Below are 23,263 nucleotides of genomic sequence, written 5' to 3'. Positions count from 1 at the left end.
TCGTCTACCCGACTTCAACTGGGCACCGAGGCCCCTTTGACGCACCGCATTCCACGATGGCCTCTTCCGGATGGTTATCGAGCATCGCTGCTGATCTCCCAATAATTCGTTATTCCCGCTATTTTACACCATAACGAGCCACAGTTCTTGACAAATCACCAACGGACTGCCTGAGTCATCATCAGCCACTGCACTGCACTTGAGTGCTTCTTTGACTGCTCTATCGTTCTTTGCCGCCTCCTGCTAAGGAACATATCAAGTCAGTTATTCACTCACGACTACATGAGAACATCTCCAGACTCCTTGATAAGACGGGACGGTTAAGCTAAGCCAAGAACCTGTTACGTCCGAGCCGATCCGGCCCCGGACAACTGAGCATTGAGACGGATCACCAACATTCCATATGACCCAGCATAGCCACAAACCCGCTCGTTCTTACGCTAACAATACCACCCACCCAATTCGTCAGTCGGCCGTTGGTACCAACATCATCAGTCTTGGCCGTCAGCCTGATATCTTGGCTTTTCAGATCGTCGATACCTAGCTATGGGCCATGGACACTCGGCAAAGAAACCACACTGTGTGCCTCGATCCTCCCACCGCCATCAGGCTGTACAAAGATGGCCGGCCAACAAAAGCTATCCAATGATGGCGAATCAACGACGGGTCGCTGATATGCATGGAAGTTTACCTGTTCCTTCTGGACGCCCCAGACTCGTGGTGGCTGTCCATCGCAATCCGTCACCGAGACCCTGTCATTGGGCACATATGTCAATCGTCACGAGAATATTCAGCAGATTATTGTTCGAACCACCGTGGAGATACGCTAATATGTCCCTTGCAGTAACACCGCCTCTTCACGATACCACTCTTTTTTTTCGGTAATACCATGCAAGATCCAAGCATCAAGTCGGTCACACAGTCATTAGACCATTAGCACAATTTTGGGTACTCCTACATTGTTCTAGCCCCGGGACCACTTGACTCTGACCACTTGAGCACTTGGCAAACATAGGAGATCTTAGCTTTATCATTTAGTGAAGCCATCGGAATTAATAAGAAGGCTGAGCAGATCAGACTCTTGAAGCTCACAGCGCTAGTAGAACCAACCTCATACCAAAGGGTATTAACTTCTCATAGGAACTTTCGTTTCCCGCCTCATTACTAGAACAAGATACCCCTAAGCAGTTACATGATGCTTTCACAGGACCAGACACTTGGCGCACAGTCGCTGCTCTATAATCCCTTACCTAGAGAATACCCATTACCAAGTTCCGTCTTATTCCCTCGAAAGCACTACCACTATCAAATACCGCGACTCCCATTTCCTCATATCTTTCAGTCTGTAGCCTGATTTTATTGCCAGTTTGGTGTACCACTTCTTGCCGGGGACTGACAAATGAGATTTTTTGTTAGCTCTCGCTCTTTCACAACATTTTCAACCTAGGGAAAAGGAAAAGACGACAGCAAGGGCAGGAGATGACAAGAACCCAAACTGCGGGCTTGGTGCGTAGGAGAGGTGAGTAAAGTCTCAACAACTTACAAGCCCAATGCACGTTCCACAACTTTATCTGGGCAGTCCCTTTCGACATCAGTACGGGAAAAAGCTCGAGATACAAACTCTCGAGATCCGAAAGGGTTTTGTCCTCAGACCCTTCGGAGGCAATCAGCTCTTTCAAGCCCGTATTTTCCGGATGAAGCCGCAGCCCCTTGGTGAGGTAAGGGAGTGACAAGGTCACTAAGTTAGGACACATCTTGACAAAGGCATTTATTGTGTCTGTTAGGTCGCCATTATAATATCCCGTTAGCGTGCAGTAAAATGATGTAAGAGTTTTACAGAGCTCCGATGACACGCTCCGCAGGAGTGAAGCCAAATCATAGGCATCGGCTTTTAGTCCAAGAGTAGTCAAGTTCTCAAACCGGTTCGTGAGCGCGTTCTCCAGGCACGTGAAGAGTTTCCAAGATGGCTTCGTTTCACAAGGTGACGTACTCAAAGCCTCATCCTCCAGGCTGATATTGAGCTCTTTCAATCTCGAGAAATCTGTCAGAGGAGACATCAACACCTTGATCAGTTGCCTGATACCATCAAGATGGATCTTCACATTAGGCGCATCTGCGTATTGTGAGTCGAAATGCCAGCAGTCGAGTAACTTGGGCCAGAGGACGATATCGAGTTGTTGTATACGGTTCGTCACGGGATTCTCCTTTTGTCCAATCCAGTATTGAGCGAGGCTAGACCAGTTCTCCGGGTTACGATGAAAGCTGAAAGGGATGTATTTGTAGATACTCGCCATCGCCGGATCATAGAAGGCCTTGCACACAAGCGGTAGTTCGCAGAGTTGTCGGATCGTGAGACGGACTTAATCTAGCGCATGATCACCACCACAACAACAGTATCCGCGCTCTAGTTTTGCCATAAGTGGATATCGCGGCAGATGAGGATGATGATCATCTTTGAGGAAGTCAGACCGCAAGGAGATGATGGGTTTGCAGATAGCTTTGATTATCTGTTGCTTTGTATACAGATGGTAGAAACACATCGGCGGGTTGTTAGCCTTGTTGCCCTTGGAAGCGGATTGTGGGGGTGGGTGGTACAAGGGAAGAGAAGAAAGGGGGAAAATGGAAAGAGGGAGGAAATGCAAACGCGAAGGAAAAAAAGAGAAAAAAGAAAAAGAAAAAAGGAGGGAAATTAAATGACAGAAAGAAAAAGATGTACCAAAAAAAAAAAAAAAAAAAAAAAAAGAGAGCGAGAAAATAAAATTGGAGAAGCCAACGAGATGCCGGGAAAAAAAAGAGGGAAAAAGAAAGGTATCTAACTAACCAAACACAGAATGTCATAAGGCATCCGATCCAGCGTTAATCTCCCAACCGGAGGCGGGCGAGGTACGAATTTCCTTTCCTTGAGGCGCTTTGGCCTTTGCCTTTGCTTTGGCTTTGGTTCTTGTACGGGCTCTTGTTGTGCGGGCTCTGACCCAACAAGAAGCCGAGCCCGCTCCTCTGCTAATATATCCTGTAGCCCAAAAAGATTTTCTAACGAGTCGGCTACATCTGATGGTTCTTCTGGTTTAATACGTCTAGTGGTAGGAGTTGGTTCTGATGGTTCTGGTTTCATGGCGTTCGGTACTACTGGTGAGTTACTTCTAGATTCTGTTATTTTAGGGTTTAGTTCTGCTAATGAATTCGGGTTTGGTGGTTGCGGTTGTGATGGTTCGTGTTCTGATCGTGATGGTTCTGAGCTTGGTGACCTCGTGCAACATCTCTTAGTTCTTCTTCGTCTTCTTCTCTTTGGTCCGAGCATGGGGTACTTGTTTCGTGGCATCTTTGACTTATGCAGTAGTGGAGTTGGGGGTTGAATGGGGAGGGGATAATAAGCCTCCGGGGACATGGGAATAGGTGTGAAATAATCGAGGAGAGAGTTTATAAGAGGGAAGAAAGTAAAGTGTCACCATTGACTCAAGGTTTAGACATGAAATTCCGGATAGGTACCGAGGTGAGTGGACGACTGAACGAGTGAAAGAGCCAGTGGTTGGAAGACAGTCGCAGGCTGGTTCTTATATGCGGGTTTAATTCGTTCCGCGCAAGGAAACTGGAGGAGTAGTCTAGCGGGTGTGACGATACGTGTGCTGGGAGTGACCAGTATGATGGAGCTTTTACAGTCAGATTCTGGTCCCTACCTGAGAGTGGTGGACGGACAGACTCCCCTCAGATCTTCCGGAACTCACTGTTGGTGGGTGAGTACAGTCTGGAAACTGGTAGAAGACTAATTGCAGGCCACGGCAAAATCAGGCAATGAGCTGCTTCTTTCGCCGCCACCAAAAAAACCCGAGCTTGTGTTTATGCCCCTTGTTTGCGAAAGACTGGAAAATACCAGACAGGGACGATGTCCCGCGATCGAAGAAATAAACAATGAATGAGGACAGGGGGCAATAATGGTCAGTGTCTTGACCATTGCTCAGGGCCGGTCAACGCTCACCAAAGGGACCAACCGGTAACTATCCCGTGTTACCTTATCTAAATCTTCAAGAAGCATCGTGGAGCTGAGTATTTAGATCACAAGGTAACATATCTGAGTGCAATCCTTTCCCATAGTGTAAGAACCCCATCCATGGGTTTTTCCAATTTATATGCTATGGCATCTTGGTTTGTATTACTACTGTGTAGAGGTAGGTAGAAATGAGACAAGCGAGGAGCAAGGAGACAAAAAGGCGGCAACATGGCATGAGTGACACTGGACATTTTTCTTCCTCTCGAAATGTGAACTTACGTTCTACCGCACCAAGCAAAATTTGTTGACTTGTGGATGAACTTTCGAGGCAGTGAAGCAAGATAGATAGGTAGACGCGCAACGTAGTAGATTTTCAATAGTAGGTATGTATCTGGGTGACTCAATCTACCCTACCGCTCGCAAGCTATCCATTCCTAATCGCTCCTTCCCCCCCACGAAGACATTACCTCAAACGCCCCACAAAAGTTCAATATTGGTTTCTTAACCCCGTATTATCAATGGTCTTCTTTTCCGGAATCACATATAAAAGTTTTGGTGTCGAGCCAGTCTTAAGTTTTGTCTTGTTAGTCCTCCACAGATCCTCTCGCTACGACTTGTATCCTCGGTCAGACTACATTGTACCCCTCTACCCTGACGTAGGTGCCTAGAGATTCCATGCCCCTAAGGCATCACCCCAAGCGAGTCAGCAAATGGCCCTTTGTATTCATGTTTTATATGACTTGAGGATATTCGGTTCGTTGGACGGGGGTTGCAAAGTAGGCCGATTTACCTGGAATTGAGCGGCTACGACTTGTGTATATCACTCTGGTAAGTCTGCAAATTTTTCCCCGTGTTCGAAGCCGCGTCTACTGATATTCATCCATTCGAAGCTGGGTCCGAACCACTCGGCCACATCCCGCACTACAACACCATACTTCTGCGTCAGTTCTCTGATGATTAATGTTCGCCTTGCCCATGTGAGAAGCACGAGAAAGTCAGGCTCTTTTGCGGAAGCTACACTCAAGACCTACCATATTCAGGTCTGGTCCTAGACATGGAGAAGATCGATCGAGTACCAACGCAGGCTTTTTCTTGGCAATCAACGACTTGAGTCTGTGGATACACCTCTTCGTGCCAAAATTCCCTATGACAACAAACTTCTCTAGGCCCTTGTTCTCCGGATGTAGGCTCAGGGGCAGGACGATCTTGTTGAGCAGGGCGAAACCGGGAATTGCAAGAATTTTGACTTGAGGACATCACGAAACAAGACGGCAAATCATAACACCCGAGCGAGAGTCTGGGCGGCTAAAAACTCCGTTAATGAGAACTGCCCTGCCCCAATGCGGATACTCCGCGGGCTCGTCCGGGTACCTGAGGGACTGTTCAGCCAGTTTGTCGCAATGAAGAGATTGAAGAGTCGAGCAAGTCTCCAGCGAATCCACCACAGACCCCAGGAGAGACCAAGTCGTTGGCACCAGCCGTCAATCTTACGCTGCGTAGGCCGACAAAGTGACCCCCGTGAAATGCGTTGTATGACTCCCCCAAAAATTGTTCTAGAACAGCTGGAAGGATGGGTATGATGGGTAAGTCCGGATGGGTTTTAATCCGAACATCGAGCTTTTTCAAAGCTGGTAAACCCGCCATTGGTCTTGCTAGATTACTTCCAAGGAGCTCCATCAAGATCATTAACAGCCGACCTCTTTCAGCCCAGCAATGCTTCATCGAATTTAGAGTGAGCCTCTTGCTTGACTTTGCGTGATCTTTACACCACTTGTTCAGTTCGCTCATGTCAAGGACGATACGAAGGCTTAATGCAGTACTCGATGGGGCAGAAGGACTTGTAATAAGACTCTAAGCAGGGCAAGTGTTCATGCGGCGGGAGTTTGGCCCAGAGTACAGAGATGATCTGATATGAGGAAGAGATGAGTTACTGGGTTGAATTGGCAAAGACAATGTTACAGAAAAAGGAGTTTCTGACTGACCATGTAAACAATATCATAGGGAAGCTGGCCAAGCGTGACACCCGTACTTGGCTGTGACTGGGGCTGTGGTTCCGGCTCTGCCTGTAGCTCTGGCTGCGGTTCTGGAAGCAGTTCAGAAGTTGCTGTGGCTTTTCTAGCTTTCTTTTGGTTGGCACGCTGTTTCTTTTTCGGACCAACCATGGCACAGTCGTCCCTCTTTCTCTTCTTGTTGCTTTTTTGCGAAGCCGCCATCTTCTTCTCCCATCCTCCTGTCCGACACTAGGTAGGTCTTGCTCCTTCTCTCAGTATGTTGTTGATACGTTCCATTGCCCAATGCCAATCTCCAGTACCTAGACGTGAGCACCTTCTACTGGACATTCTGCCCTGCACGACTTTGTCTCCAGCACACCACAATAGACCGCAGCACAGCTTCCCGCACCTCCACTGCTTCGGCCGCCACTCCCTTCTTCCTTCCTTACCTTCTACCTTCCGTTCTCCCTTTCTCCTTCTATTCCATCCCATCCCATCCCATCCCATTTTACGGGAGCCGACCAGATCAGTACCGACCCTGCAATTGGAAGCCAAGACCACCGCAGACCACCTAATGGCTTTATGAGAGACCTGTTCAGCACCCTCTGTCACCAACAACCGCTTGGTCGAGTGGCGCAACGGTCAACTGTCCCAACACCTTAAACCACGAGCCTCCAAGACAAAAAAGAATTAAGAAAAGCAACGCGAAGAGAAAAAAAGGTGAAGAACCATGAATAAATAAATAAAAAAGGCTTTTAGGCGTCTCGATGGTTCACTGAGATGCCACTCGATTGAGCGGTTGTTGGTCTTCTTTTTTTTTGCTTGTATCATTTTGTACCTTCATGAGAGAGGGATGGGAGGAACGGACTGAAGACCGGTAGGTGGTGCATTCGAACGGCGGTTGGTCTTGCATTTTTTTTTCTCCTTCTATCTGTCACGGCACCCTTGCTTCCTCACCAGCTTTTTACATTACTTTTTCTTTAGCTTCAGGTTTCTACCTAGCTCCAGCCCCCATTTCTCCCTCGATGCCATTCTAATGCGAGTCTTCTTCACCTTATCCACAGGTGCGACCTCCCCTATCCAACTCATGCGAATATGCGATGTATGGATGGCATTCTGTGTCTACTATGGCCCTATCGCCGCCAACCTTGGAAACCTCCAGGACCATGTTGCAACCTTGAAAAACCTTCACGCTTCGGCAGCCGGTCCTTTCTTGTAGAGCACGACACCAGTTCTGACTAAGTACTGTGGTCGGGCGAGATTCTTACGTTAGCTGATAATGATCATACGATGGGTGACGAGGGGCATTCAAGCAGTCTTTATGACCGAGAATCTTGCAGAGACACTCTCTTCAGCGACTGGGAGTGGGCAAGAAGAAAAGACAGAAAGAGAAGAAATCCAGGCACTCATACATACCATCCGCGCCCAGCCATCTTCCAATCAAGGAGCCCCAAGGCAAGTCCCGCACAAGCGCAGTCACGTCCATAAGCTGAATCTCCGTGTTTGCCGTCGCCAATCTACCCAACAAGGTCATGCATATAGGCCTGTCGTCCATATACCTTCCATTCACATTTAACACCTCCAGGCCCCGCTCCGCTGCTAACGGGTGCAATCTCAACTTGCGCTCTCGCGGCCGCTGAACCTCCAGCCTTTTGAGCTTTGGACATCTCGCGACAAACAGCTCGATTGCCTCGTCGGCACATTTCACCTCGACCTCCCTGTCTTGAGCCAGCGTCCCAGACAATCCCCCAACTTGAAAATCCTCCTCCAGAGGTATCCTAACAAACAAGGGCCAAAGCTGCCTCTTCCACCCGTACCGATTGTTGGGAATATACCTGCCGCTGAACTCTTCCAGGTTCGCGCAGAGCTTGCTATTTCTGTCCTCAAGGGCCTTGCATAGCAACGAGGCCAAATCGTCTTCCGTGGCGATGATGTGCAGAGTAGTCAGTTGGCTAGTACAGTCAAAGCCGAGCCGAAACGCTTCCTCGAGGCCGGGAAGAAGAAGGCGCCGTCCCACGTCTGCACCTTCTCTATTCCGTGCCATTAGAGATCTGTAGAGGGCACGGGTGGAAAACTCCATGGTGGAGGGATGGCGGTCTAGTCCGTCCGGCCATTGAGGTAGGGGCACCAAGTTGAGGTATAGTTGGCTTAACCGGACGAGGAGGGGGGCGGCCTTTTTTGTCGTCATTGTTGCATCCGTCTTGTCGCTGTTTATGAGGTGGTCAATGAGAGGACGTATGGCAGCACTGAATCGTTGTTTGATTTCCTGCGCCAGGTGCTGGCGGTGTGCGTCATCATCCTTGATTTGTTGCCCTTGGTTTTCTTTAGCTATCATTTCGTGGAGGTGAGTGACAAATTTCCAGTTGTTGAAGGTTACCGAGAGCTTCTCAATTTGGCTCATCAGATCACGGTTATTATCATCGTTCCAGTCGTCGAGTATCCTCAGCCAGCGGTCAGGTTTGTTGAATGTTAAGGGAATATGCTTGGTCATGAGTACCAGCGCTGGGTGGGCGAAGGCTCTACAGAGAAGCCGGAGTTGGAGGAGCTGTTGGGCGAGGTTGAGACTGGACAGTGAGACCCATTTGTTTTGAAAACATAAGGGTGTTGATCTGTTGAACTCTATTACGAAAGGATCTGAGAAATATAAATTGCAGAGCTCTGTGATAGTCTGTGTTCATTCAAATTATCAATATTAGCTCGATGAAGAATGGATGACTGCAGGCTTTATCTTACTTGATAAACCACATCGTAGGGAAGTCGGTTCATGGTGAAGTGAAGTACTGTAATGGGGTGATGGCGCTTCAGAGAGCCACGAAGTCAAGAGCGCTGGAAGTCATCCTGATTTATGCACAACTCACACCCGCAATAAATAGGAAGGAGACTTGGACCTGGAAGTTGGAAGTCTGTCTACTTAAACCCAGACAGACCGCCTCCTTGTAATAGGCTTATGAAGGCCCCCATTGGCACCAATTACGGATCTGCAAGTGTGAGTAGCGATGGAAGAAGGTACCCAACGCAATCAATAATTACAATTACAAACCCGAGAAAAACCAACAAACTGAAAGGGCTTGCAAGAGGTGCTAAGATGATCGAGTGAGATGTCGCTTGATTGAACTGTTGTTGGTAATCTTATGGTATCAGTTTGTTGTACCTTTGTGTACCAATTTTGCGCCTTTCTTGGATGAGCGAAGGGACGGAGGGGTTGAGCTGAGGAGAAAGAGGTGTTGTTGCGTTTGCATAAAAAATCGGTGCTATCATACTTTTTCTTCATTTCCCCCTTTTGTTTTCTTCATGCTAAGTGGTCATTCATTGTCCAACACCACAAACAAACAAATTCATCCTTCCTTCCTCGTCTCAACCAGTCCCATCTCCATCCTACTCGCTGCTCCCACATCGTGCGCACCGCTGGTCTTGCTACATGTAGGCGGACCAACAGCCACGGTAGCCGACGAACCACTTCTTGAACCAGGCGGATGAGGATCATTATGGCGGTCATGGTCATGGTCATGGTGGTGACTGAAGGATGACTCGCCGACCTCATCGGCTCCGTAATCCGGGCCTTCAGGGTGATTCGCCATATCGCCGGTATCGCCATTTGGATGCGGAACATCAGCCTGGCGGTCTCCCTCACTGTGGCTTGAGTTGTAGCTCGAGCTCTTCTTCTCCATCTCTTTGCCCTTCTCCATCTCCCCTTTTTCCATGTCCTCCATCTTCATCCGCTTCTCATTCCCGTCCTCCCTACCCATCTCCTCCTCAATACCCCCCATCGCTGTAACAACCTTACCCTCCCCTCTCGTCTCCGTCCTCGCCTGACCCGCTCCATACGCCGAGAACCGAAACCCACTAACACCACTAGTCACTCCCGTCCTCCTCCGTCTCTGCTCCTCGATCCTCCTCTCCATCTCCTCCCTCCGCTCCCTCAGCAACAAACAAAACCTGCTTCCCCTGCGAATCTTCTCCCCCTGCCACAAAAAGATAAACGGCATAAGCGTCATGATCAGACTCATCGCTCCCAACAGGGAACACGCGCCCGCGATTCCCAGACGGTGGAACATGGGCGCCGTAGCCAGCGGCAGCACCGTCGCCAGCAGGGACCGCGAGCAAGAAGCAGCGGCGTTGGCTGACGCCGCGAAAATCTCGTACGCGTCTGTCAGGTAGTTGAGAAGGGCCTGGAAAACGCACATGAAGCCCATGCCAAAGGGGATCCCGGATAACATGGGCACCCAGAAGGAAATTGAGGAGCGCGAAGTGAAGCCGAGCCAGAAGAGACTTATCACAAACATGGGGCCGCCTAGGCAAGCTAAAGGCAGGCGACGGTATTCTTCCTGCTTTGTCCAGGGTGCGTTTCGGCTGCGGGCGCGCGTGAGGATCGAGTCCCATGTCATGAATATCGGTAGGGCAATTAAGCAGCCGACGCCGATGGCGAGGTAAGTGAGGCCGCATTCGCCGGGGGAGAGGCCGTACAGGTCGATGAAGATGAAGGGGTAGGCTTCAAAGGTCATGTAGAAGATTGCGTAACATAAAGATATGTAGGCGCAGGAGGTGGAGACGATGGGTTCCATTAGGATCATGCGGATGGGACGGGTCAAAACGATGGTGGTGAGTTCGGAGAGGGAGTGTTGGTTGTCTTCGAGTTCGCGGGGGGCGACGACGTGCGCGTTGGGGTTGGTGAGTCGAAGGTTGCGGGCGCGCTGGAGGAGGAGGATGGGGCCGTAGGTTTCGGGCAGCAGGAAGAACAGGGGGAGGAGGGTGGTGCCGGCGTACATGAGGCCGATCCAAAAGGCCCAGCGCCAGCCGATGGTGGTGGCGGCGTAGCCGGAGATGATGGGGGCAATTAGGGGGCCGAAGACTGTGGTCTGTGAGATGTTAATGACTGTAGGCAGTGGGAAGGGGAAGGTATGGAAAGGGAATGTGACGAGAGGGAAGAAAGGGGGAAAAACTAACAGCCATGAAAATGCCCATACTCCTCCCCCTCTTTCTCGGTTCATTGTAAATATCCGCAATAATCCCTGGCACCAGCGCAATAGGTGCACTAGCAAAGATGCCCGAAAACAGTCGAAATATGATAAACGAGATCCAGTGCGGAGCGAGCGCACACGCCAGCGTAAACAAAGTAAACATCATGAACGTCCCTATACTCAGTCTCCTGCGTCCATACTGCTCGCTCAAGGGAGCCCACAAGATGGGTCCCATCACGTATCCTAAGTCCGTCAGTCTTTGTTCGAAGTAGCTCAGGTAGTGCAAGGCCTCACCGATTAGGTAGATGGAGATCGGAAGCACCGTTTCTTGTTCAGACTGGATGTTCCACTCCTCCACGATGAACGGGATGGCGTTGGAGGGAAGCGCGCTGCCCATGGAGGAGTTGAGGATCAACATGACGGCTGTGAAGAGGATCGCGGCCTTTTTGCCCGAGGACCAGTTGTACGGATTTTCATGGTCATCTTCTTCCCACGAGATGATGGTGTCTTCACCATCATCGATGAAGCCGAAGCTGGTTATGCTGCTGGCGCGGGGAAGTTGGGAAGGGGCCCCTTGTGGCTTTACAACGGTTGTTGGCTTTTCGTGGAAGGAGGAGGATGACGAAGAGCTGGCATGTTCGCTGATGGGGATAGTTGCTGGGTCGGGAAAGCTGGTTCTTGGGACTGTTCGGTTGGTTAGCAGAAACGGTCATTATACCCTTGGGGGGGATTATTTGAGACTCACCACTGGTGCTGCCCCGTATTGACAGAGGAGGTAGCGACTCTTCGGGTATGTTGAACTCGCCGAAGTGGAAGAGTTGTTCGAGATTCATTGATTCGTAAGAGTAGAAGGACTCGCTCCCACTGTTCCTCTCACTGTTTTCTCCCGAGCTAGATGATGTCCCGAGATAGAACCTCCTCGGTTCTGGAGACTTCTTGTTGTGGATGGACTGCTTGTCTTTGCGAGACTTTGGTCTCTCGTCTCGCACGAAACCGGAATCAACTCGTGCGTCGAATTTTGAGATACCCTCTTCTAGTTGGGTATTTTGGGATTGCTGATGATAATCATCGCTGGGGTTCAGTTTGCCATTCTGTGACATGTCGTGAGGGTATGGAGGTCACCAGACCACCCAACGGAGCGGAGAGGTCGAGTGGGTTTGAAGGCGATGAAGTTCCGGGCTGATCTGAGTAGCCAAAAAGAAAGGGTCAAGTTCACCCGAACAAATAGCGGACAAGCGGCGGAACAAAAGAGGTGATATACAACGCCATCTTGTTTCCTATGACAACAGAATTTGTGAACAAAACGTGAGAACATGTGTTGAGAGTGGTAAACCCATAGTGAAGAAGAAATATGTCATGCATGCTTGAACAGTTCTGCATGACGGGAGGGCGATTTGATAGTGGAAGTGATGATATCCGAGGATGTGTAGCGTTACAGTTGGTGCCTTGATGTGGGGACGTAAACAAGCCATCAGACTGTCGACTCTTTCTGTGCGGAAGTCAGCCACGTTACTTTCCTTCTAAATGACTCTGTCAAGCAAAGCACGCCCATTTCAAAATGTTTGAAGTCTCTTGATTGAGCTCTGGTAGTATTCTGGTTGAAGGAAGACAGGCGTCCCAGCTGGCTGGTCGGGGGGCAATAGGAACTTGCTGGTATTGCCCAAATGGCGGTAGTTTGTGGCATGGGAGCAATTGAGCTAGACATGTGAAGAGGCAAAGATCTTCGGGAACGACCGACGAGACAATGGGTGTCTCAACGTCGACATGACGTTCCGTGGGGTACGACCCCTATATTTCACTCGCCGAGCCGAGGAATTGTCGACTATCGGAGAATGACGGAGGAGCCGAATCGGTCAGCATGGAGTGCGATGTGGCTCGGGGATGTAACGTGATTATGGGTGTTGTCTTCTTTGATCAAAATTTTGCAAAGTTTCATCACTTGGTTGTCGAGGGTTAATGCTTTCATATATACCTACTCATCGCTGTCTACAGCCTCAGGCCATCAGACTTGGGGCAAGCCCCAAGACCACAAAACAGAATTTCAAGTTAAAAATCGGCAGATGTCTGGTTCAAGGTTGTTCAACCAGAACAGTGACCGATGCCCCCCTGGGTCGGCCATGGCAGCGAAAGCAGGTTAGCAAGTGGTGATTTTGATGTCGTGGCCTTGGCGAGGACAAGCCGTCTGATGACAGCAACCTGGTTCGGTAGGACAAGAGTAAGAATGAGGACCAGTATTGGGTGATCGACACGGGTTCGGCTGCTGAAGCGACGAATAAGCGCCAAATCCGTTCCTGCTTGAAGCACATCTCAACGCATGGGACAGATGATTCCTGCATTTCCCATTTTCTTTGTGGTAAGTATATGAACATGACATTGATAGCCTAAATAAGAAGCATCTCTGGCTCCAGTTTGACGTGACTTCAATAACCTGCTTTAGTCAGTAATGGTCCTGGGATCGAATTTCTGTGTTGATTTGAAAGGCCTTACCGAGTTTATCAGCTTCCCACTGGTAGCCGCTGGCGATGGGACAAGATGACAAGGCCGAGGCAGCGGGCGGATCCGTGCATGCTCTGCACGCTGCGAACATGCCTCATTGGGCATCAGGCCTGCTGATACACAGAAAGAGTTGAGCCTCTGCCTAAAAGGCTTCCAGTGACATAATGTCCACGTTATATCCCAGCACTTTCCTCATGGTCGGCCATGTCTCGACGTGATTGTATAACTTTGTGGCGGCCGATCAAGACGGTTTGTTGGGAGAAGCAATCTGTTGCCAGTGTTGTATACGGAAGCATTATTCACACTCCTCGGAAGTGACGTATAGGCGGCATAGCTTGGGTATGTTTTTCATGTCTCGAGATTGATTGTCCTTCCAAATCTTGCGTACAAATCCACCTTGAGCCCGTTCATCTCGGTGCGGATGGTTTCAAGCTTATCTTCGAGGTCTTCGATCTCCTTTTCGAGTTTTGCGGCCGCGATGCCGAGCATCTCCTTTGCTTGTTCGTGGGGAATGTGGAAGAAGGAATCGCCAATCTTGTACCTGTTGTCGTCGATTCTTAGCAAATGCCTGTCGGGGTGTTGATTGGTTTCGCGAACTTACTGGACAAGTTCCTCCTCGTCCTCAACAAGCTCGAGCTCGGTATCCAAGTCGTCCAGTTCCTCCTTCTCCTTGTTCTTGTTCTTGAGCTCCTCCTCAATGCCGAGTTCACGCTGGTGCAATCGGCTGAATCTGTTGATCTTGTCCTGGTCCTCGCGACGGACCTCGATCTCGTCGCCCGCTGCCTCCTCGTCCTCTCTGCTTAGCTGTTGGGGTGGTTAGCGGGAGCGCCATGCAACCATGTGTGATCTTGTTGGGGAGTCACTCGTCAAGAGCTTACCATGCGGCGATTCATTGTGCCTGTGGATTTAGCTGGCGATGTTTGTTGGAGGTAGAGAGTTGTTAGGCGTTGGTCGACGTGGTGACAGCCCGAAAGCGACGTCGAAGCTCTAACCCACCCCACCTGGAATCAATCAGGGGCACAGTTGTTCATCGACGCCAGGGGGTACATCATGGTGGGGTTGCGGCTCTGTTACCCGATTGGCCAGAACCTTTGTGTTAGTGTTAGGTCCTCTGAGAAACGCCAAAACATCAAAACAACACATCACGACCGTTGACAACGACCACTTGACACTTTGCAGAGTACCTTGGGATATGATCTCTGGTGTCTCCTAGGCCGTCACACCATACCAGCCGAGTTACCGGCAGAGAACATTTGAGATGCCTGGCCGAAAAGCATACCCGCGGGCGACGGTCAAGAAAATCGTCAAGGCCCACGCTAACTGCAATGTTAGCAAAAACGTCGATATCATGGTAAGCGGTAACGTCACAAAATATGCCACTATTCCCAAATCCAACGTGTCGCACTGACATCGCGTTTGCTGCAGATCTATCTCGATTATGTTTTGTTCATGCAGACGTAAGAAACTCTCCCCTAACATTACATGACATGACGCTAACAGCTTGACAGCCTCATGAAAGAGGCTACCATTGAAGCCAAGCAAGGGGGTGAACGGGGCATCACAGGTCGGAGTGTCAAGAAAGTCACTGCCGTAAGTTTTCCCAAAGTCGCATTCAGCTCTTGTCTTCCCCCCACAGCCCCCTTTTTGACCCTTTGGCCCCTTTTGTTGACATTTTGCTTCAACAGGACACTCTTGCAAAGTTCAAAGGTTGAGGAATCGTAACAACCAACGCAAATCTGCAATGACAGGTCTTGACAGCACACTGGTTACCCCCACAGCCGGTGATTCCGTTGGAGGTGAAGCAAACGAGACAATGGCCCTGACGACCTATCATTATTCATAGCACGCCTTCATTCGTGGACGTGGTGACAACGGTCTCATATGTGATGATGATATAGCTGAAAGAAGTGCGGGGGAGGACATCAAGACATTCCCCGTCCTATGTATCAGGACATATCAGAATGGTAAAATCAAAATTCACCGTGATTTTCACAAGGACAGACAGAAAATACCATGGGTGGTATGAAGATTGAAATTGGGTGAAATACAGTTACCGTATTGACCGCTGTTGTGATGGAGATTCTTGGTGTTTCTGCACGCTTCTCTGCCTGTCGTCAATGGGCTCCAGTCGATGGGAAGCCGCCGAGCTGCGGCCAACCCCAGACCCGACGGCAAGGCAGCAACGTACCGCCTCATCCGCCTGTAGATTCAGGAGGCCCGCTGTGACTCCTCCGTCCAGCCGTCGACCGCCCGCCAAAAAGGCATCAACAACTGCCCGTCCCGCTCTGGGGGTTGGTGACTGAGGTGGTGTCCGCCTGGGCGGGATCGGGGACTCCACTTTGACCTGGGGCGGGACCTCTCCTGGCCGCGGAGAGCTCCAAAATTGTCGAACGTCAGCAGCTGAGCTGTCCCGCCGCCTTCCCGTCCCGCCCACCCTCCTTCCGCCAAACAACAAAACAAACTCACCTCCACACCATCTTCCTGTAAACAACAACTTCAGCTCTTCTCATTTTCTACCTCTCCATATTAACACCGAAACCCTATCACTCCAGCACGTCCAAGACATCGCTGGTATTAGCTCCCCGCATCAAGCAGTCAACCAACGCAACCCCGCAAAGGAGCATCATAAGCCGACAGACAGATTGTTGGAGCCTTGTCCCCAAGCAAACAAGGTAACCTTCACACACCGCGCAACCGCAACAAGCTCCCCCACAAGCTTGAAAACATCACACAACACACATAATGGCCACCGCCGCCGTTCAGAACCCTCCGGTCGCGACCGAGTCCAAGTCTGCCAGGAAGAAGAAGGCCAAGCAGGGCACCGAGTCCCCCGCCCTTGCTACTTCTTCCACCCCAGACAAGCCCGCTTCTCTCGCCGCTGGCAACGAGCCGTCTCAGGAGGGCGACTCGTCCAACCCGCATATCCGCGAGATTCAAAAGTACGTCCCCCTATCTCTGCCCCTCCGTCCTCCCTCCGTCTTGTCACTTTCTACCCATGTACTGACACTTCCTCTTCTCTCTTCACCAGGGCTATTCGCAACGTCTCCAAGAAGATCGTAGGTCTCCACCCACACCAAAACATCACCCGATTGAGCTAGACACTGACATCATGTTCCCAATGTAGACCAATGCTGCCAAGATTGACCACCTGGTAGCCGAGCACGGCAACAAGTCTCTCGACAACCTGGTGTCTCTCAAGATCATCAATGCCGACCAGAAGGCTGCATACCTCAAGAAGCCTGCCCTCCAGGCCCAGCTCTTCCAGCTTGACGAGCAGCTTGCTCTCGTCAAGAAGCTTGATGCTGACCACAAGGTCCGCCTCGCCGAGCAGGAGAAGACCTTCAACGACAAGCTTGCCCAGGAGAAGGCCGAGCTTACTGCTGAGCTTGAGAAGAAGGCCGAGGCCGATGCCGACAAGAAGCTCCACGACAGCTTGCTCCACCTCTCCCAGTTCCTCCGCCTTGCCGCGGCCCGTCGCGCTGAGGATGCCGACAGCACTGCCGACGAGAATATGGCTCTCGAAGGCGTTCTGCTCCACATCTACTCCGGCGACGAGAATGCCGTCAAGAACATGCTGAAGCTCGTCCAAGGTGCCGAGGAGCAGACTCGCAGCACCACTGGGGAGCTGCTCAAGACTACCTGTAAGCACCTCCACTACCTTGTACAAACCACTTTTCATGCCTACTAACCTAACCCCTTTTGCAGTTGCCCAGGTTAAGCAGGTCGCTATCGCCTACGCCGCTCCCTTCTCCCAGCCCGCCGCTGAGGAGCCCGTTGCCCAGGCCACCGGGACCGAGGCCCCCGTCGAGACCAAGCCCGCTGAGAGCGAGGCTGTCGAGTCCAAGCAGGAACCCCAGACCGATCTTACTGTTGCCAACGCCGGCCTCACCGAGATTGACGATGGCTCTGCCGTTGCTTTGACCAACGGAAAGACCGAAGAGCAGCCTGCTACTGGCGGCGCTCCCGCCCAGACCGATGCTGGTGACAGCACCGCCAACCCTGCTGCTGAGAGCGGCTGGGATGCTTCTGGCTCGGCCGCTGCCTCTGCTACCGACATGACCGGCTCTCAGGAGTGGGTCGAGGTTCAGCGCGATCCTGCTGAGACCGAGAAGGGCCTCGAGGCTACCCCTGCCGCCCCTGCCAACATCCAGTCTTGGGCTGACGACCATCCCGAGACTGCCGGTGCCCCTACTGGTGGCGACGACGGCTTCCAGTCGGTTCAGCGTAACCGTGGTCCTCAGCAGCAAGGCTATCGCGGCCGTGGCGGTTACCGTGGACGTGGTGATGGTCGCGGTCGTGGTCGTGGCCGTGGCGGTCCTCGTGGCGGTCGTGGAGGTCCTCGCCCTCCTCGCGCGGGTGGTGACGAGCAGCACTAGGAGTCTGGTCGTCATGAGCCTGCCGCGATGGAGTCTGGCTGGGGCTGTGCGTCCGGCTGGGGTGATGCCTCCGGCTGGGGTGCTGAATCTGGCTCTGGCTGGTCTGTCGGAGCTTAAGTGTCTTTTTTTCCCGTTTTGATCTCGTCTGGCATCTGTTTATGTGGGCGTATGCGTTTTTGTTCTGGGATCTTGGGCGTTCTCATGATCAAAAAAGTTCATATTGCGCTATAACATGGATTTTGGCTTCATTGGTCTGTATTGTACATTAAAAATTTGGGCAAGCGCAAAGGGGTTACGGAGAAACGGATGACTAAATGGTGGCCAACCTTGTTTTATTTTGTTACCCCCGACATCACTTGCATGATAACGACAGAGAAAGGATTAAAGGAAGGAAAGGAAAGGAAAGGATGTGTCGCCTAAACGGCGCAAAAAGATGTGGATGTACCATAATGAAGCTGAAGGATGAATTGACGAGGGGTCCGATGAGGAGTCTTGTTTATTGCAGTTGCTTGCGTTTGTGATATAAAATCAAATACTGATGGCATTCCAGGGCACACTATACTGACCGAGTCGGATACAAGCGCGTCTCACCACTTCTGCACGCGCCGGCCTTCGGACACGAGAGTGATACGCCGTCACGTGATGAGCTTCTCGATAGGACTTGCAGCCCTCCATTCTATATCGGGACAAGATCATCGTCGTCAAGCGACTAGACTTTCCCTCCCCACACTCGAACGGCATCACGCCTGTTGATAAAGTTACACTGCAAGTCTGGATCGATTCAAATTTTTCTTTCTGTTGCAAATGCGTTTGTCTCACTCGAAGGAATCCGGGGGAGATGGCCGACGAGGATCAGAAGCTAGAAGGCAGCGGGGCTTAATCGTTCAAGAGAATAAAGGAATGTGCTTGAACGTTGATTGTTTATCAACAGAACAGCAACAATCATTCCTCTCCGCACTGTTGCCGTCCCCGCTCTCTGGCGAGCTTCATCACCCGGCTTCCAGACATGCTAGGCCGGGCGCTTGCATTTTTATGCCTTCTCATGTCACACCATTCTCGCCATGGCATTTTTGGCTTGAGCTGGCTGCCAAGCATGTCAGAACATCACATCGGACGGAGCCTCTCTCCTACCCTCTCACGCACAAAAATATCCCAGGGGGGGCTAGGACACCCTCCCGTCTTTCTCGGGACGCAACCTCTTTATGCATCGTATTGAATGTGCAAGTCGGTTGGTGGTCATGATAGCCCTGGGATCTCCTACACGCACCTTGTTAAGGTTGTCAAAAGGTTTCGAGCCATCCAACTGGCTTCGTCTTCCCCGCGTCCCACCACCACACGCCGCACGCATGATCCATGCCATTCGCGGGCGTTTGAGAAATGGCTGGGAAGTGTGTGAAGTCACCAATGGGAAAGCTGCTCGATGTTTTTCTATCAAATCTGGAGAGAGAAGGAAGGATGCTTCGACGATAGGCGAGGAACGGGATTGCGCCCGGCCTCCGATATTATTATTTTTATCCTTTCCACTGACGGCGACTAACCAAACGATGCAATGGATGTTGTGCTGAAAGGTGCATGACTGGAAAAAAAAAGAACCACTGAAATGGGTCTGCGATGCTTTGCCCCGCCAATGTGGTTCCGAAGGGCAAGTGAAACATCAACATTGGCAAGCTTCCTTCAGAATAGGTGACAGGGGTTGAGGTAGGTCGAGGGGAGGGGGCAGGGGGGACAGGGCTGATCACAACGTGGTGTGGTAACTTGCTTGATAGCTACCGAGAGGCTCCTGATTGACTTGACAGGTTCAAGACGAACAAGACGAACATGAGGATGTGAGTGGTCTGTTGACTTTGATTGCTATGAGTTTCATTCCTGTTTTTTGTTCCATCTTTCTGGGGTTCTGACATTCTTCTATCACTACCCCTTGCTTCTTGCTAGACGTCCTCGGGATCCAGGCACACAGTAACCGTTCGTCCAATGGTCTGGGTCGGCCATCTCACCAGGCCAGGCCCATGACCCTCGTCCTCCCTTGACTTGACTTCCAGGACTTCTCCATATCGTCTCACCTGACCTTGCAGTATCCTTGACGATTGACCTTGTTCGCTTGTTGACCTTGGCAACGGACACACACTGTTTGCGTCCGTTTGTTTTTCATTCTTACTCCAACTGTTTTCTTTTCTTGCCCTTGACCTGTGTAGAAGACCGAATATTCGACCTGGACGACCTGGACAACCAGACCTAAATACTCGGCCTTGGTTCAGTCAGTGGTACTACCATCAACATATCGAGGCCAACACATCGGAGGCCAGTTAGTCGACCACGCCATCATCGACGAACCAATAACCTAACCACCTTATCGATATAAGTAGAGGTATCATATCCTCATCAACATCATCACCGCAACCCCTACGTAAACCGCCACCATGAACCACCGAAGCAAAAACCAACTCATGTGCCGCCTCGAAGGCTGTCCGCACGAAGTCCTCCTCAAAACCGTCGACAACGGAGGTGGAGGCTACGGTGCCGACCCTCTCGAGCGTCGGGCCAGCATCATCAGAGATAGAAACGGTAACCCTCTGCAGGGCCGAGGGTCGCCAGCTGGTGTTGATGGGCGGGTTCCGGGGGGGTATCCGGGTCATCAACATCGGTATTCGAGTGCTGGGGCTAGCACGGTCGCTTCGCCTTATTGTCAATATCGTATGCTTTCTCCATCTCATTTTCTGTTCTCACTATCTGCGTGCTTTTTTCTTATGCGTTGGTGTATATGCGTGTGTGTGTTAAACAATGCTCTAACAATGATGATGAATTGCTACAGATACCTGCTCCCACTTCTACAGCAACGAAGATACCTGCACTGCTCAGAAACCAGTGCATGATAGCGTTTGCGCTTATCGTAAGCCCCGTCTCACTCACTCTTCGATTAATTTACACCTCAAGGAACATAATCTAAACATGCGGTGCTGATAGATGCCAAATGTCCTGTCGCCGAATGTAACCAAGCCAAACTTCAGTACCTAGATCCAGCCTACGAGCCCAGGCATAACGACGGAGGGCCGGTGTACTTGAGGTGGGATTATTGTGCTGATCGTGAGTCTTGACTACTGTTATTCCAAAAATGCTATTTTTTGGACTTTGTGCTGATGTTCAAGTCGTAATGTAACATAGACAAGTGCACCATCCGAAGGTGTACTCGTCGGAAACCATCGGCGAAGGCAAACTACTGCGACAAACGTGAGTGCCATCAGGCTCTTTTGTTGCTGAACTGCACCGTCTGGTAGACTCCAGTCCTTTTAAGGAAACTGCTACTAACAAGTGAGCCGTTGTCCATGTAGATGGATGCCGTGCCGATGGGTGTAAGAAACAGGTTATTGTTGATGGAAAACAACCTTCTATTTGCTGCGAGGAACGTAAGTTGTCCATGTCCCGTCCCCTACCACACCTCTTGAAGTTTGTGAAGCTTAGCTGTATACAAATTCTGCTGCCCAGACCAATGCCAGCAGGATGGATGTGGAACGATAGTCGAGGGGAAATATCCTTATTGTGCTATTCGTAAGTCCTTTCTACACTTCCTCTAACCTGGTTGAAACAGCCCACTGGCTAACACTATGTCGAAAGACATTAAATGCGATATCAGCAATTGCAACAGAGCGAGACATAATGTCTCTGGGGCGAAGGAGTACCTCAGGTTCTGTGTCGACCGTGAGTATTCTCCAGATCTGACCATTAATGCTGGAAGAAAAGAAATCCTAATTACTGGCTGTCAGATGCCACTTGCGCCGTAAACCGTTGTAAAGACATGAAGATCGACCAATCCCTCTACTGCGCCAACCACACGTGTAGGGAGAGGGGCTGTAGCAAGAGCAGCCAGTCGAAGCCGTTTTGTAGCGAACGTGAGTTATCGTTGTTTCGTCCCTGCCTCAGGTGTTGAAGTTGAAAGTGATGTTGACATATATGCACCAGACTGTTGTGCGGAGGTTAACTGCCGGTATCCACGGCCTTGGGCAGCCAGTCCAAATGTGAGGGGGAAGTTCTGTCCGTTGCGTAAGTCATGCTTTCAGAGGAACGAACGCCAAAGAAAGGGCAATAAATAGTTGGGAAAATGACTGACGACATAACAGACACTTGCCGTGCCCAGGATTGTCCCGAGTTCGTTGAGCGCTTAGCCATTTTTTGCAGGACTCGTAAGTTCCAACCTGCCCTTGCCCCTTCTTAGTTCAACCGTGAAGCGGACACTGACGAATTAACAGACGGCTGCTCCAAACCCAAATGCCACGAAGAGGTCATCGTCGAGAGCTTCTGTCTTGACCGTACGTTCCCATCTCACCCGCCCCTGACCACCCCCCATCCATCTCTTTCCATCACCCGGTTGTTCTTTCCCCGGCCAGTACCTACCTACTAACACCGTCAAACAGACCTCAAAGCCCACTACATAACCCAAGGCGAACTCAAAGCCCGCGGCAGCTCTTCCCCATCCTCTCTCAAAGACTCACCCACAACAACCACCGGCCACCCAGGGCCAACAACCATCATCACGCGCCCAAACCCACAACCACCCACCTTCCCCCGCCGCCTCTCCCAACAATCCCTCACTTCCATCCGTCCTCCCGGTCCAGGCCAACGCCCATCCTCAGTCCTCCTCCACGGCCACGCCCACGAGATCCTTATCCCACCCGACGAGCACCCCGATGAACTTCTCGACAACTCTTCACAGCAGCCGCTTAAATACCTAGACCATCAACACCAAGCTCACCAGGCCCACCAGGCCCATGTAGACGACCCCGATCCTGATTTGGACGACGACGACGACTTAGATGATCATCTACCCAATCTAAACCCGAGTAGTCTTAATAGCCATTTAAGTCACGTCAGTCACCAAACCCATCGCAGCACGCGGAACCAGCAGCACAGCAACCTAAACCTAAACCAGGACCACCACTATCTGCAAGACATCAAACGGTCTGCTAGCGGTGGAAGCAATGGAAGTGGAAGGAGTTCAAGGTCGAGTGAAGCTGTTTCTGCTTTGTCTGACAACGAAAATATCGGCCCAGGAGGAGGAGGAGGAGGAGGAGGGGGAGGGATGAATGGGTCTCTGGTCAATGGAGGTGGAATTCCGGGTGATCCGCCTGAGTATAGCAAGGTTGCCAGTTCGATTGTGAGTGTGGGACAGACACCGGGGCATGGTGATGGGGGAGAGATGACGAAGACGGGGAATGGGGGCGGAGGTGGAAGTGGAGGTGGTAGAAGAGAGGAGAGAGAAAGGAATAGGAGGGCGGAGAGGGAAGCTGCTGGGGGTGGTGGGATGCCGGGGAGTTTTGGAGGAGGGGAGGGGAAGGAGGATAGTGATGGGTGGTAGGGTTTTGGAAAGGGAAGGAAGGTTATGAGCGATGAGTTATGATTGATCATGATCACATCGGAAGGCGTCGTTGGTTCGGTTGGGCAGGGTTTTACTATAGGTATGTTTTC

At 51.0% G+C, this 23,263-nt stretch overlaps 6 protein-coding genes across 6 annotated transcripts; 3 read left to right on the top strand and 3 right to left on the bottom strand.

Annotated features, from left to right (window-relative positions):
* Positions 1 to 7,164: 7,164 nt before the first annotated feature.
* SMAC4_08264 (uncharacterized protein) lies at positions 7,165 to 8,467 on the bottom strand (the record flags this gene model as incomplete). Its single annotated transcript, XM_003345207.1, has 2 exons — positions 7,165 to 7,214; positions 7,393 to 8,467. The coding sequence occupies 2 exons, from the start codon at positions 8,465 to 8,467 to the stop codon at positions 7,165 to 7,167; spliced, it is 1,125 nt and encodes a 374-aa protein (XP_003345255.1).
* A 698-nt stretch (positions 8,468 to 9,165) lies between these two features.
* Positions 9,166 to 12,497, bottom strand: SMAC4_08266 (uncharacterized protein). The gene is made up of 3 exons (XM_003345209.2): positions 11,680 to 12,497; positions 10,921 to 11,618; positions 9,166 to 10,832 (listed from the first exon to the last, which is right to left on the bottom strand). Exons 1-3 carry the CDS (start codon positions 12,032 to 12,034, stop codon positions 9,312 to 9,314), a joined length of 2,574 nt encoding a protein of 857 aa, XP_003345257.2. The 5' UTR covers positions 12,035 to 12,497; the 3' UTR covers positions 9,166 to 9,311.
* Positions 12,498 to 12,842: 345 nt separating this feature from the next.
* On the bottom strand, positions 12,843 to 14,400 carry SMAC4_08267 (uncharacterized protein). Its single transcript, XM_003345210.2, has 4 exons — positions 14,309 to 14,400; positions 14,032 to 14,234; positions 13,422 to 13,971; positions 12,843 to 13,362 (listed from the first exon to the last, which is right to left on the bottom strand). The coding sequence occupies exons 1-3, from the start codon at positions 14,321 to 14,323 to the stop codon at positions 13,779 to 13,781; spliced, it is 411 nt and encodes a 136-aa protein (XP_003345258.1). The 5' UTR covers positions 14,324 to 14,400; the 3' UTR covers positions 12,843 to 13,362; positions 13,422 to 13,778.
* A 169-nt stretch (positions 14,401 to 14,569) lies between these two features.
* On the top strand, positions 14,570 to 15,472 carry SMAC4_08268 (uncharacterized protein). Its single transcript, XM_003345211.2, has 4 exons — positions 14,570 to 14,781; positions 14,856 to 14,887; positions 14,939 to 15,020; positions 15,116 to 15,472. Exons 1-4 carry the CDS (start codon positions 14,689 to 14,691, stop codon positions 15,140 to 15,142), a joined length of 234 nt encoding a protein of 77 aa, XP_003345259.1. The 5' UTR covers positions 14,570 to 14,688; the 3' UTR covers positions 15,143 to 15,472.
* Positions 15,473 to 15,824: 352 nt separating this feature from the next.
* Positions 15,825 to 18,358, top strand: SMAC4_08269 (uncharacterized protein). Its single transcript, XM_003345212.2, has 4 exons — positions 15,825 to 16,369; positions 16,459 to 16,486; positions 16,555 to 17,071; positions 17,136 to 18,358. The coding sequence occupies exons 1-4, from the start codon at positions 16,173 to 16,175 to the stop codon at positions 17,804 to 17,806; spliced, it is 1,413 nt and encodes a 470-aa protein (XP_003345260.1). The 5' UTR covers positions 15,825 to 16,172; the 3' UTR covers positions 17,807 to 18,358.
* Positions 18,359 to 19,624: 1,266 nt separating this feature from the next.
* SMAC4_08270 (uncharacterized protein) lies at positions 19,625 to 23,212 on the top strand. Its single transcript, XM_066090770.1, has 12 exons — positions 19,625 to 20,497; positions 20,616 to 20,693; positions 20,768 to 20,887; positions 20,966 to 21,031; positions 21,133 to 21,207; positions 21,287 to 21,349; positions 21,416 to 21,499; positions 21,565 to 21,690; positions 21,761 to 21,841; positions 21,919 to 21,981; positions 22,048 to 22,107; positions 22,213 to 23,212. The coding sequence occupies exons 1-12, from the start codon at positions 20,224 to 20,226 to the stop codon at positions 23,151 to 23,153; spliced, it is 2,031 nt and encodes a 676-aa protein (XP_065947110.1). The 5' UTR covers positions 19,625 to 20,223; the 3' UTR covers positions 23,154 to 23,212.
* Positions 23,213 to 23,263: the final 51 nt, after the last annotated feature.

Source organism: Sordaria macrospora, chromosome 5, assembly GCF_033870435.1.
Source record: "Sordaria macrospora chromosome 5, complete sequence".
NCBI lineage: Eukaryota > Fungi > Ascomycota > Sordariomycetes > Sordariales > Sordariaceae > Sordaria > Sordaria macrospora.
The sequence above is the reverse complement of the archived record's forward strand: the minus strand, read 5'-3'. Positions and strand labels throughout refer to the sequence as shown.

What these genes read in the sequence shown, in the direction of transcription:
- SMAC4_08270 (XM_066090770.1), top strand. Translation starts at nt 20,224, where the DNA reads ATGAACCACCGAAGCAAAAACCAACTCATGTGCCGCCTCGAAGGCTGT. An exon ending in TTCGCCTTATTGTCAATATC is followed by an intron (nt 20,498 to 20,615) that starts GTATGCTTTCTC and finishes GAATTGCTACAG; the next exon opens with ATACCTGCTCCCACTTCTAC. An exon ending in CCTCAGGTTCTGTGTCGACC is followed by an intron (nt 21,500 to 21,564) that starts GTGAGTATTCTC and finishes ACTGGCTGTCAG; the next exon opens with ATGCCACTTGCGCCGTAAAC.
- SMAC4_08268 (XM_003345211.2), top strand. Translation starts at nt 14,689, where the DNA reads ATGCCTGGCCGAAAAGCATACCCGCGGGCGACGGTCAAGAAAATCGTC. An exon ending in GCAAAAACGTCGATATCATG is followed by an intron (nt 14,782 to 14,855) that starts GTAAGCGGTAAC and finishes CGTTTGCTGCAG; the next exon opens with ATCTATCTCGATTATGTTTT. An exon ending in GTGTCAAGAAAGTCACTGCC is followed by an intron (nt 15,021 to 15,115) that starts GTAAGTTTTCCC and finishes TTGCTTCAACAG; the next exon opens with GACACTCTTGCAAAGTTCAA.
- SMAC4_08269 (XM_003345212.2), top strand. Translation starts at nt 16,173, where the DNA reads ATGGCCACCGCCGCCGTTCAGAACCCTCCGGTCGCGACCGAGTCCAAG. An exon ending in GCAACGTCTCCAAGAAGATC is followed by an intron (nt 16,487 to 16,554) that starts GTAGGTCTCCAC and finishes TTCCCAATGTAG; the next exon opens with ACCAATGCTGCCAAGATTGA. An exon ending in GGAGCTGCTCAAGACTACCT is followed by an intron (nt 17,072 to 17,135) that starts GTAAGCACCTCC and finishes CCCCTTTTGCAG; the next exon opens with TTGCCCAGGTTAAGCAGGTC.
- SMAC4_08267 (XM_003345210.2), bottom strand. An exon ending in GACGAGGAGGAACTTGTCCA is followed by an intron (nt 13,972 to 14,031) that starts GTAAGTTCGCGA and finishes CGACGACAACAG; the next exon opens with GTACAAGATTGGCGATTCCT.
- SMAC4_08266 (XM_003345209.2), bottom strand. Translation starts at nt 12,034, where the DNA reads ATGTCACAGAATGGCAAACTGAACCCCAGCGATGATTATCATCAGCAA. An exon ending in AATACGGGGCAGCACCAGTG is followed by an intron (nt 11,619 to 11,679) that starts GTGAGTCTCAAA and finishes CCAACCGAACAG; the next exon opens with TCCCAAGAACCAGCTTTCCC. An exon ending in GTATGGGCATTTTCATGGCT is followed by an intron (nt 10,833 to 10,920) that starts GTTAGTTTTTCC and finishes AACATCTCACAG; the next exon opens with ACCACAGTCTTCGGCCCCCT.